This window comes from Pipistrellus hanaki, assembly GCF_964339955.1.
Source record: "Pipistrellus hanaki genome assembly, chromosome: 13".
NCBI classification, from domain to species: domain Eukaryota; kingdom Metazoa; phylum Chordata; class Mammalia; order Chiroptera; family Vespertilionidae; genus Pipistrellus; species Pipistrellus hanaki.
This window is the reverse complement of record NC_140515.1, coordinates 14,924,086-14,937,145: the sequence shown is the minus strand read 5'-3', so window position 1 is coordinate 14,937,145 and position 13,060 is coordinate 14,924,086. Positions and strand designations below refer to the sequence as shown.

Sequence of the window (13,060 nt, the reverse complement as noted above, 5' to 3'; positions counted from 1 at the left end):
AAGAAGCTAGTGATGGGGGGGGGGGGGGGTGGAGAATGGAGTGTGTAATCCACCTGCTCTTTCTCAACCAGGAAATGAGTTTTATTTTTAATAAAACTGGTCCTCAAAATTGAGCTAGCTGGAATACATCATCAGTGCTGGCTGGTGTGTGTACAAATGTGAGCAAAGCAAACAGAGCAACCTGGGCTCGCTCAAGATAAGGGTGGATAAATATAGGAAGTCCTGAGACTCTACTACAGCAACATAAAATTCAGTCTTAACTGGCAGCAACCAGAAATTCACTATTTTAAGAAACTGGTCTCACAACCTCGCTGGGGCTGGAGCTGGCTCCGCACAGAGCCCTCGGGGCCTTCACTAGCTGTTCTGGGAGCTCACGTGCTGCACATTCACGGAGGGAGGAGACAAAACACAGCGCTGACTTTCTCCCCTGACTCACCCCACCTGGGCGCTGCTGACCCCTTCCTTCCCCTGGCCCCTCCTCCTGCAGGCGCCACCCCCTCCTTTCTCCGGCTGGAGAGCAGCAGATAGAAATAGATGTTTTTTTCACATCAAAGGCCGCTCAGCCTGGCTCCAACCTCAGACCCAGAAAGCTTCCCAAGCTTGTCATTGCGAGGCTTTTTTGCTGGAGCATTTTCGGGGGGCAGGCACGGAGGGCCTCGGAAAGCCAGAAGGTCGCGGCGAAGTCACCTTGGGAGGCAAAGAGGGCCATGGGGAGGACGGCAGAGGGCCTGACCCGGGCAGGAGGACCAGAGGGAGTGCCCCTGCTTTGGGGTTCGTGAGGAAGAAGACGGGGGATCGGAGGGCACCCAGGAAAGTGGTGCCCCAGGTCCCTTAGGCGACCCCAGTCGCGATCTGCTGACCCGGGAGAGGGAGGAGGGTGCCCTTCCCTCCCCGGTGAGACTGGAAGCTTCGCCTTCCGAGCTTGCTCTCTCCCGCCCGGCCCGGCGGTGGCTCTCAGCATCCGAGAGCCCAGCGCTGCACGGAGGCGCTCCGCCGGCTCCGCTCGGGCGCCCCCACCTGCCGGCGGCCCCGCCGGGGAGCGCACGCCCCGGAGGGCGGGCCTGGAGCGGAGAGCCGCCGCCCGCCGCCGCCGGAGGGTGCCGGAGCCCCGGGCGAGCCAGGCCTCTGTGGGCGCCCAGGCTGCCCGTCCCTCCCGGAGCCTCCGGGGCCACCGAGCAGGACCGGGGAGGCCCGGAACGCGGCGCTGCACCCCAGGCCCCTCCGGGATCCCGGCCGCGGAGAGGGGGCCGCGCAGCCCCTTCCCCAGGGCGCGGTCTCCACCCCCGGCTCCTCCCCGCCCGCGGCGCCGCCGGCTCCCATTGTCCGCCCCGCCCGCCCGGCGGCTCCCCGGCGCCGCCTGCCGCTGGGCCTCCCGGGCGGCGGCACCTACCTTCTGCTGCCGGCGGGCCATGTCGGTGGGCTGCTTGGCGTTGAAGGGGTAGGCGATGCAGCGCATCACGAACACGTAGAGCTGCAGCCGCTTCTTCCTCTCCTCCTCCTCCTTCTGCAGCCGCTCCAGCTCCTCCTTCTCCTTCTCGCTCACCACCGACGGGCTGGGGCTGGAGGGCCGGCCGCCGCCGGCGCGGCTGCTGGGCTGCAGCCCCCCGGCCCCGCCGCCGCCGCTGGCTCCGCTGCCCCCGCCGCCGGCGCCGACCCCGGCCCCGGCGCTCGCGCCGCCGCCCCCCAGCCCCGCGCCGCCGGCCGAGCCCTCGCTGGTGCGGCTGGGGGACAGGCGCGCGCCGGGCGCGGCCGAGCCCAGCGCCTCCTTGCCGCTCTCCTCCTCCACGATCTCATCCGATTCCTCTTCGCTGGACGAGGGGTCCAGCATGGTGCCGCCTGGAGAAGGGGGGTGGTCCCCTGGAGCCTCGACTTGGGGTGCAAGAGATGGGGGGCGCTGGAGGCAGCTGGGGGTCGGCTCTCCCGGATGGGCGCTTCTCCCCAAATCAGGGAGGGAGCGAGCGCCCTACAGCTCAGCCTCGGCCGCCGCGACTGCTTCCTCCGCCCGGCGATCCGGAGCTGCGCCCAAAGCCGGGAGCGCGAGGGGAGGAAGGGAGGAAGGGAAGAGAGAGAGAGGTGCGTCCGGGGCCGGAGGTGGGCAAAGGGGGACAGTCAACGGCAAGCCCGGAGCCCGCAGCCGAATGCCATCTGCAGCCGCGGAAGGAGGCGCCTGCAGGAAAGATGCCGAGTGTTGCAAGCTGTCGATGCAGCCAAGAGCCGGAGAGGCAACTTGCCGATTGGGGAGGGAGCGGCGCTTACGTGTTTATTGGCTTAACTCTCCAGTGTCCGTGGCGCAAAGGGCGGCTGCGGAGGGCTGGAGCCGGAGAGCGCGAGCGACCCCGAAGCCTCAGAGCTTCAGTGCCGACCCTAAGGCTTTCCTACCCTCTTCTCCGCCCCTTCCTTCTGTGGACAGTTTCCTCCTCGATCCTCAGCTCTCTCCCTGCCCCGACCTCTCTCCCCCCTCCCTCGGACAAAAGTTCTGGAGGGAGGAAGAAATACACCAGCCAGTGATGACTTGATAGCGAGGAGGCTCAATCCAGAGGTCTCACTAAGAGGAAGCCAGCGAGATGCCGCATGGTAAAGCGCCTGCCCCCTTTCCTGTGGGCAGGGTATGTGTCCCACCTGTGTAAACTGGGACTCCAGCAACTGGCTTTACATACGCTCGCTTTTGTTAAAAGTGATCAGATTAGGGAGGGTTTGTGTATCGGCCTTGCAGCTCAACTAATTTAAGTAGGAAAAAAAGCTATGATGGACATTTAAGTAGAAAAAAAAGCTATGGGGGAAGCTATGATGGACATCCTTCAATTCCAAGAACTGGGAACACTTTCTTCCCTGACGAGCCTAGCAGAGAAATAGAAGCGTTTCTGGTTTTCTGCCCTTTCTCCATTCTAGCTCGCTGGAGGATCTGGGTAGAGGCGTGGGGACCCCGATATTAGACAAAGTCTTTCCCCTCCCCCCAAAAAAGAAAACTCGTTGGCATCAACATCTAATACGATGACTCTGTGGCACCGTCTTCATCCCTGGCTCCCAGTTATCTATTAATTCAAAAGCAGCAGATGGTGCCTTCCTCCCTGTGCTCCTAGGCCAATAAATCCGCGGAGAGCGGAGCTAGCCAGCGTGCTGAATCTAATCAGCGACCCGCAGATGGATTGAAAACAAACCAGCCCTCTCCAGCCTTGGGACTTAAGCTGTCTAGAGACTTCTCTCCAACCCATGGGCTATATTTATGTATTTTCTAATGCTCTAATTTTTCGAAGGTACTGATGGTAGTTGTAAATGTGTAGTGGGAATTTAAAGTTTACATCACATCTGTCTTTATGTACCTTCAAATGCATCATGAGTTTGCTAGAGGCTTTGATATTCAAGTGAAGCTCCCTAATGAGTCTCTTTGAGAACTAAAAATAAACCTAAGTTTCCACTTAACCCTAACCACCCCTGTTTGATTTTTTTGAATAAGGTAATATATTTGACTTTACCACCATACTCCCTTCAAGGGCATACATAACTTTTGTGGTCATCACTCATTCTCTACCAAATTTAAAATAAATAATCAAGTGATGTGGAAATTGTTACAACTTGGCAGTCTTCACGTTATCATTATTTTAAAGACATAAAAGATGTTCAAAGTATATTGTACTGGTTTCCCTGGAACAGAAAATGTAGCAAGCCAAACAATTGAGCAATAACTTTTCTTCAGCACCTTTTATGGGGTGAACATTGTTCTAGGCACTTAGGGTAGATGTAATTTTTAGAAGACATTCCTTAAAGAGTCTATAATCTCCTTTAGGAGATAAAACATAAACAAGTAAAAAAACAAACAAACAAAAAAAAAAAACAGACAGCATGTACCTCAAGACAACATATCAACAAATCCAAGTTAGTACACTGCTAAAAGCTTGCATGGACAAAGTAACTGAGAATGGAACAGAATAACATATTTCTCAAAGAAGAGAGTTATATTTTAAAGGAAGGAACCATATGCATGGATGGTGCAAAGGGAAGATATTGCAAATGGGAAAAGTGACTTGCCAAGCCATAGTGATAGGACTAGGGACCAAATGAGGTACAAAGTGTTATGGAGATAGGGTGTGGGCAAGTAAGGAGGAAACAAAGAAGGGGGGGGGGGGGGAAGAGGCGAAATAATAACTCATTTGGCCAAAAGGAGGGATCACGTTTGAGACACAAATGAATTTAGTTAGATAGGGAGCATGTGATAATTTGTGGAAGGGGTGCTCTTGAAGGTCAGAAAAAGGCCATTCATCAAATATTTCTTTTTGATATTAAAATATCAATGGTAGAGAGTGACCATGACTTCTGTCTTAAGTACTATAATAAAGGGCATGTTCCCTGACCAGAAGTGAAATCGTGACCTCCTGGTTCATAGGCCGATGCTCAACCACTGAGCCACGCCGGCTGAAAGAGTTTTATATTTTTACAAATTCTTTTAGATTTATGGGGGTTTTGCCTATTAAACTAATTAAAATATAAGCTCAGCCAAAATCAGTTTGGCTCAGTGGTTAGAGCTTCGGCCAGGTTCGATTCCAGTCAAGGGCATGTACCTTGGCTGCAGGCACATCCCCAGTGGAGGGTGTGCAGGAGGCAGCTGGTTGATGATTCTCTCTCATCGATGTTTCTAACTCTCTATCCCTCTCTCTTTCTCTCTGTAAAAAAATCAATAAAATATATTTAAAATATATATCTATAAACTCAGTATCTACTTTTGTTAATCATATAAATCTCTGCTTTGGTTATGAAGTATAACATAAACTAGACTAATATAATGCTCTTCTAAGTGTCCCCATGCATATTCAAATAGACATTAACAGATTTTAATATAAATACTTTTATAATTTTAATGTCTATTTGATGTCTATTAAAATGTATATCCTTTCAAAGATATTTTTTACATTAGCTAAAAGCCAAGTCAATGTCCTTGATGATATCATAACTCTTCTACTGCTGAAGGTCAGATATGCCAAGCAGAACTCAGGCATCTAACAAGGAAATATGGCTTTCCTAGATTCAAATTCTGATTAAACAAGAAAGGAAATAACCCCAGAATACATTCAAAAGCTCTTAGCATCTATCTTTGTTAACATCCATATTCTCATTTTAGAAAAATACAATCCTACCAAAGATTCCAATATGCGCAAGTATTTATATCCTCAAATAAGCTCTTTTATGTTTGCATGTTTGACCCCCACCTCCTCCAGTTCTGCCTGGAATAACTTGAATAACCTCAAGGTGATGGAATAAATTTTAGACAGCCATCTGGAGACCATATCATGAAAGTAGTAGTTATAACATTGCTTTTTTGATCCCACCAACTAGGAGGAAATTCTAGAGGAAATGGAAATAAGTAAGACACTAAACCAAGGTTTCCTAATCTAGACCTAGATTATCACCATTCGTCTCTGCGGTGTTTGATGTGATTATGTAAAAGACCACAAGTGTGAGGGGATGTCTAACTCTGGCAATTGATAGACACTTTGGTGAAAAACAATCACATCTTTACTCATATAACATGTTTCAGTGAAATAAAACTGAGTTTAATGCCTATTTTAATTTTTTGTGTGTTTGTTACTAAACGAGTTTGGCCAAGTGAAATTTTTTATATCTCACAATGAAGTTTATGTTATCTAGAGAGTAATAATCTCATTTGATCAAAATTTTATTTGTAAAATTTTGCACCAAAATGGTCATTTGAACTTTATAATATGTCTCTGTTGAGTTAAATGCTTGGTCTCTCAATCCCAATAGCAGAATTATTCTGAGAAAGTTATTTAATGACTTAGATAGAAATTCCTCATGTAAAATAAGGGACAATAGTATTCACTGTGGAATGACATGAAAATTAAATTAGAAGTTATATTAAAAATAAGTTTGAATAGATTTTTTTTTCAACTAGTAAAAGAGGAACTTGCAGTAAATGAGATGACCAAAATTGGAAATAAATAATTGAATGGAAAAAACAACATTCAAAAAATTAAGTCCTGGCTGGGTGGCTCAGTTAGGAAAAAAAGGTTGCTGGTTTGATTCCCAATCAGGGAATCAACTAATCACTAATTGATGGTTTCTCTTTCATATCAATGTTTCTCTCTCTCAAAATATCAATAAAATATATTTGGGTGAAGATAAAAAATAAAAACTTTTAAGATTAGAAAAAATCAAGTAATCTAGAAATAGATTCTTGAATAAAACAATGTTCACTTGCTAATTTATTTAATTGATCCTTGTCTTATTTTATTCAATAGATAGTATTTTCAGGGACTTAGTGGTTTATTTGAGAAATCTTCTCTTCATCATTACTCTTTATTATCTGGTGATTCTTGCTGATGTGAAATGAATTGGGTTAGGATGAAATTAAGGGATAGTCTTTTTTTTAATATATTTTATTGATTTTTTACAGTGAGGAAGAGAGAGGGATAGAGAGTTATCAATAGAAACATCGATGAGAGAGAATCATCAACCAGCTGCCTCCTGCACACCCCCCACCAGGGATGTGCCCACAACCAATGTACATGCCCCTGACAGGAATTGAACCTGGGACTTGCAATCCGCAGACCGACACTCTATCACTGAGCCAAACCAGTTAAGCAAAGGGATAGTCTTAAGACTAAAAATAATAAACTCAAGTCACATAAAATTATCTTTCATTGTAGGCAATAAAACATGCTTTGGAATGATAATTGCAGGAATTGGTCTTGGAAAACCACCTTATTAAGGTTTTCCTAGTTAAGAAAATATAAAAAAGCCTTGGCAGAGTAGCTCAGTTGGTTAGAACATTGTCCCTACATGCCAAGGTTGTGGAGTTGATCTAGGGTCAAGGGCCATACAAGAATCAACCAATGAATGCATAAATGAGTGGAACAACAAATGGATGTTTCTCACACTCTCTCGCTTTCTTGCTCTTTCTCAAAAATCAATTTAAAAAGATAAAAAGGAAAAATGAAACAATGTATTTTACAATAAATATTTAACTTGAATTCTGAATATCAATTATTCACAAGAGTAACCAAATTTCTTGCATACACAATTTATTTGAATAGAAGTGGGTAGCTAGATGTGGCATACATTGAAATGCATACCCAAATAGCTAGCTATTCCCACATGATCATATATTAGGTAAATGCTTTGCTTAGCCCAACTCTTCAGTTTGGCTTACCTGAGTAAATGTTGCCTTTACATCTCCACCTTCTCAAAATAGTTTTCTGGGTTGATTGTCTCAGTTGTATTTATTTTCACAAACTACAGTGGCTTTAGCCTGGGAGGATTTCTGCAGATTGTAAATGGGGATGATGGAATCAGCATTTCTTATTAATAAGTTTCAGCTTTATAGAACTGAAAATGGAGAGTTCTTTCAACTTAGGTTATTCAAAAAAAAATATGAGTCTTAATCTTTTGGAGGAAGATAGTGAGTAGGAGTAAGAAGTCAAGAGCAGCTTGATGAATGAAGGAAAAGTAAGTAAAAGTAAGGATGGGTCCATAAAAGACTGCCATCTGAGTCAGGGGCTGATAGGTGTGAACATATTTGGGGAAATGCTCTAAGCAAGGTATAGCCACCTAAATGCCAAACCAAACTAGCAAAAGGGAATTTCACATTTTATGGCCTAGGCTCTACTTCTAAGTGCACTTCTTCTTCTTAGGGTGACACTGAGTTTTCTTAGTGGAGTCCACTAGTCCAGCCTAGTGCTTGTAAGAATGCCATTACTCTCCTATCATCAATAAGAAATTTCAGCCCAAGCTGATTCAAAAGACTATTTATGAAGATGCTGTCATACTGTTATTTTTCATTTTAAGTCATACCTAAACCCTTATGGTAAGGAGCAAGAGACTTCTATGAAAACCTTGGATTGTATTATGATGGGGTTTTGGTTTATTTCAACCAGTGTAATTCCTATCTTTTTATTCTTTCATCCCATGTGGCTCCTGAGAGATATACAAGGAATTGTTGCAGGTTAAAATCACAATGCCATTATGAGGGCAACAGGGCCAGAGCTTAAGAGACTTACACATATATTTTAGGCTTCGTATCTAAACAAAATCTCAGCCTTTCCAATCCAGAATTCATATCTTGATATTGTATCACTTTCTTATCAGTGCTAAGGTAGAGGAAACTGAAATAACAATTAGTACATTTAGGCATGCCTACAAAAACATAGAGAGAAGAGCCTGCCCAAGATTGCCAGCCCTGAATCCACTCAGCCCAGCCACATGGGAAAAGAAAGCAAAAAATATATACCTGGGTGCCAGAGTACTTTATTGCACGGTGACTTGACCGCTCATAAACATGCCCCAACTGGCAAATATCACCTGATCAATCTGATTACTAAGCCCTCTTCTAGAGGAAGAGAGAGAATAGTGTAGCAAAGCAGGCTGGCAGAAAGCTAGAAGCTTGCCAGTGATTTTCAACCGGTGTGCCATGAGAATTTCTAAAACATGCAATACCTGACTATTTAGTCAGGGGCAATGACCTCCTTTTCCTTAGATTGTCAGATAAGAAAATGACAACAACCAATACAACAATAGCCATTTGGTGTGAATGAATAAAAATTATACCTTTTTATTGTTGTTAGATCAGCAAAAAATATAACAAATGTTGATGTGCTGCAGAATTTTATTAACTAAAATGTATGTGTGCAATGAAATTACAAAGGTTGAAAATTGCTGTGATACAAGATCATAACTCAAGCTACCACCTTTCACAGAGTGGATCAGGCTGTCAGTCCCCTAATTGTTCTGCAACCAAGAATCCAGATGGGCCCCTGAACTTGTTCCTCAAGAGCGGATCTCTCTTCATCAGTTGTACTTATTTGGAATTTTTGGCACTACTTTGGCAATATCGTTGAAGGAGATAATGCATGTATGTGCTTAGAATAAACTCTAGCCCAGTGTTTTTCAACCTTTTTTGGGCAAAGGCACACTTGTTTCATGAAAAAAATCACGAGGCACACCACCATTAGAAAATGTTAAAAAATTTAACTCTGTGCCTATATTGACTATATATAAAGTAATTCTCTTGAATAGGAATCAAATAAACACAAAGAAAGTATTTTATAATTACTTTATTATGAAATATTAAGTAAACAAAATAGTGAAAAATTATAAAATTCTTGTCTTGTCTGCACCTACGGCACACCAGGCAACATCTCACGGCACACTAGTGTGCCGCGGAACAGCGGTTGAAAAACTCTACTCTAGCCCATAGTATGCTTCTGGGACGCTAGAGGAGACGCAGCTAACTACTATGAAACTTTTATTGCAATTAACAAGTCGAGGCCCTATTTTGGGGGGAAGGGGACACAGTTCACTGAGGCCAGTAACAAACTTCTTGCCCCTTTAAAGAAAGGCAACTTAAGACTAGACACCTGCAGGAGCCAAGAGAGTCAACACCAGAGGCACAGCACAGGTCTTGGAAGTAGTGGACCTGTGTTCTTTCAGTTCAGATGTAATACCTACCCCTTCTTCACCCAGTCTGATATCTTGGTCCACTTTTATACATTGAGAAGGTACATCAACATAAAGAGGAGAGTTAAATGAAGGAAAGGGGCAAAGTAGGAAAGCTGAAAGAGTTGGTGAAGACTCAAAGGGGAACCTGTGGAGCATATTGGAGCAGGCACATCAACTGCCATAGAAATACTTTCCTATATGTCCCTTGCAGAGGAAAATATGCTATTTCATGCCCTAAAAAGACCAGTATACAGACCTTTCTTGGATTGGAGAAAGTCCATCTGCATTTTAATCAACTCATCATAGCAAATGCAGTAAATGATGCACTAGAAGGCAACTCACAGTAGAGAGACTGCAAAAAGCTAGATCTACATGATAAGGCCTCAACTCTCCTTGCATTATTATTTATACTGAACAACAGAAGGAGCTGCCTGTGAGTCATCCAGTCATTTGTACTGTTAGCCATTAAAACAGCACATTTGCCACACAGTGGCCATTACCCATTAGATTAGTTCAGATATCTGTGGGGAAAAAAGGAAAAATTTACCTGTGTGATGATGCCTTCAGACAATCAGTTGAGTAATCCCATAAAACCCAGTAATCATTTTTTCCCCATCCAAACATATGCATAGTCTCTGGAGACTTCATAGGTGGTAGGAATGACTACTCATGGAGTAACTTCATCGTGGGGCTCAATGACCTACTCAGGGTTATTGAGGGCAACTGAATCTTCAATTCTTTGTTGACATTTTCAATTGGGTGATAAAAAGTGATGAATATTAAAACTGTGCCCAAAATTATGCTACTCAATATGTACCTTTAAAATTAATTTTCAAAGGGGTAACTCTTTTTAAAAATAAGAGAAATTGTAGCCTATTGTCATGAGTTTCTGCCCCCTAAGTTTTCCCTGGTTATTTGGCCTCTAGGTGATATCGGCAAATTTCTGGCATCCCCATATCAACCTTATATTCCATAATTATTAAGTCCCAAGGTCAAATAATTATTATTTGTCCTCTCAATTACCCTTGGCATTGCCATTGTTTGCATATTTTCTTATTCTTATAGACATGACTCACTGGATAAAATGTGTCTGTGTACCTATTGTTTTATTCATTTGGTTGATTCAAGAAAAAAATACTCAAGCAGAAAATCAAATCATTTCGTTGGAGTCAGACTGAGATTCAAAGGAAAAGGATAGTTCATTCTTTGATTCTCAGTTCAACCTCGAAATTGGCAATGAACATACTCACAATGCATAGAGTTTTTATAAAGGTGAATCAAGTTCATGCTCCATCTAAAATGCTTAGCACAATGTCTGGAGCAAGTTCAGGAAAGAGGCTATAAATTTGTGTCCTGCTGAAAGGGAACCCTAAAAGAAGAGATATAGGTACATTTGCCTTCTGCAGAGAGATAAGTCCTCTTGGAGAAACTTCTGCAAAAATTCTGTGTTATCAAGAAATTGACCTTCCATCCCTGAATAAAGAACTGCATTTGAGATAGCTTATAAAAATACATGAAGTTATCATTACATATTTTATCAAAAGTCATCTCAAAAAGAACTGATTTGCCAAATGTCCATGAAATAAAGATGTTATAACCAGACTTGTAATGAGGTTGACATTCCTAGGAGAAAAAAAGAAAGAAAAGGCCTTTCAAACATTGCTCTCTGAGGGCTCAGCTAAATAGCTTTCCGAAAGAGCTTCCACTGGCTTTCATTTGCATAACAAAAAGATCCCCCCACCTTCCTATAGTCTTAGTTGCAGATCCCAAATAGAATATTTATTAAAGTCTAGATGCAATTAAACCTTTTGTGAAATTTGTGTTTGATCATGAATAGCTGTGAGTCAGAAAGTCTGTGAACATAAAGGGAAGTACACAAGAAAGCATTCTCATCGTATGGTTAGCAATAACATTCAAATAACAAAAACAAGGGAAGATTTCAGAGCCAAGTGAAGTTTTCTGTTGATTGTGTTCATCACTAATCTTGGTTTCTTTGTTTATTGCTCTCATTAACTCAACTAACATATGGTGGATGTGGGTAGATTTGCTTATAAAATGGTGATGGGGAAACATAGGTAGTCTTGCCCTAACCTAATCTGTCTGGATTCTGAAAGTGCTTTTGTATGAAAGAAAAATATAGTCAGTCCTCAGATAGTAACGTGTGTCATTAACATAACAAAACCCGTGCTTCAGGTTACTACAAAAAGATGCCATAAAAGCTAAGCATTTTTATTTCACTCCAGAAACTTAAAAGGAAGTCTGCTGTCACCTCTAATTGTTCTGAATTAGGAATTCTTTTTAAACTGTCTACATTTTACTATGAGTATTTCAAAGTGGGGTTCCTAAGGAATTTACCTCATCTGCAGAGGTATTTGGGGGATCCAGCAAGGTGATTTTTTTTAACCTAAAAGTGGGCTTAAAATTATTAAATAATTTGTAAATCTAAGCACACCAGAGAAGAGTTATGCACGTGGATGGTGTGACTGAGGAAGAGAGAACAAATTTTCTTTTGCTGTGATTCTGTAGCTTTAAATTTCCCAAAGTAATTTTCCTGCCACCTGACCTTATTTTCTTTTGCAAAAGCAAAACAAATCAAGTTGAGAGGAAAGGGGAAGGAAAACAATAATCTATGTTTCATGTTCCTGGATTATTTGATTCCCTGGTAGGCTTGTCTTGCTTACTTATAATCATACCAAAATATTCATAATTTAAAAATTGGCAGGAAATGAAACTGCAATCCTTCTGTCCCTGCTGGAACATAGCAGGGAATTGGGATTTTCTCTTCTCTGGGAGATCCCTTTCAGCAGGCACCAATTTTCAAGCCTGGGGATGCTAAGTGACAAGAAATATATGTGCAATCTTCCAGGGAGCCAAGAGCTCTGGTATGTGTGCCCTGACCGTGCATTCCAGGCCCTCGTGGCATTTCAATTCTGCTATTGAAATGTGAGTGCATTTTTACCATTGCAACAGGCATCCCTTGTCATTTAAGTTAGATTTTGTGAGCAGAGGCTCTGACAAACTTTATCATTTATGGCAGGTATATGGGAACTTCTAATACTTATTAAGTAACTGGACTTTAGAGTTTAATTCTTTTTCATTAATTAATAAACACACATTGAACTGGTATTGTGTACCAGCTTCTGGATTGGATCCTGAGCACCAGGTTAAATGAGCCAACTTTCCTGCCCCCAAAATCTCACATTCTTGTTGGGAATATAGTAAAAGAAAATGATAATGCCCTCTGGGAGGTCCAAGCATAGAGCTCTAGGCCTGGGTGTTATGGGACCAGCTAGGAGGAACCTAGAACTGGGATGTGAAATAGTATGAGGAACTAGAAAAGCAGAGTTGACAATATGCTATATAGTTCAAAGTGTCTGAAAATTGGAAAGTGTATCAAAGAGGGTTATCTGGAGAGAATCTCTATTTAGAAATATGTCTCCATGATAGTGGCAGAAAGGTCATGAGGTGATAGCTTTCTAAAAGGAGAGGGGCAGAGGGGATTTTCTGGGTAGGGAGAGCTATGTGAAACAGAATGGTACATGGAAGGATCTGCTCAGATACTAGAATGGGTGGGCCTGGGTTCAAATCCCGACCCTGTGACTCTCTACCTAAC

General features: G+C 43.1%; 1 protein-coding gene across 8 annotated transcripts in view; it reads right to left on the bottom strand.

Moving 5' to 3' along the window:
- CADPS (calcium dependent secretion activator) overlaps positions 1-2,763 on the bottom strand; it is a 411,831-nt gene extending 409,068 nt beyond the window's left edge. For all 8 annotated transcript variants that reach the window (XM_084902706.1, XM_084902705.1, XM_084902699.1 and 5 more), the window contains exon 1: positions 1,391-2,763. In XM_084902706.1, the coding sequence (XP_084758832.1) occupies positions 1,391-1,828 (438 nt within the window). In that variant the 5' untranslated portion in view covers positions 1,829-2,763. The remainder of the gene's footprint in view (positions 1-1,390) is intronic.
- Positions 2,764-13,060: the final 10,297 nt, after the last annotated feature.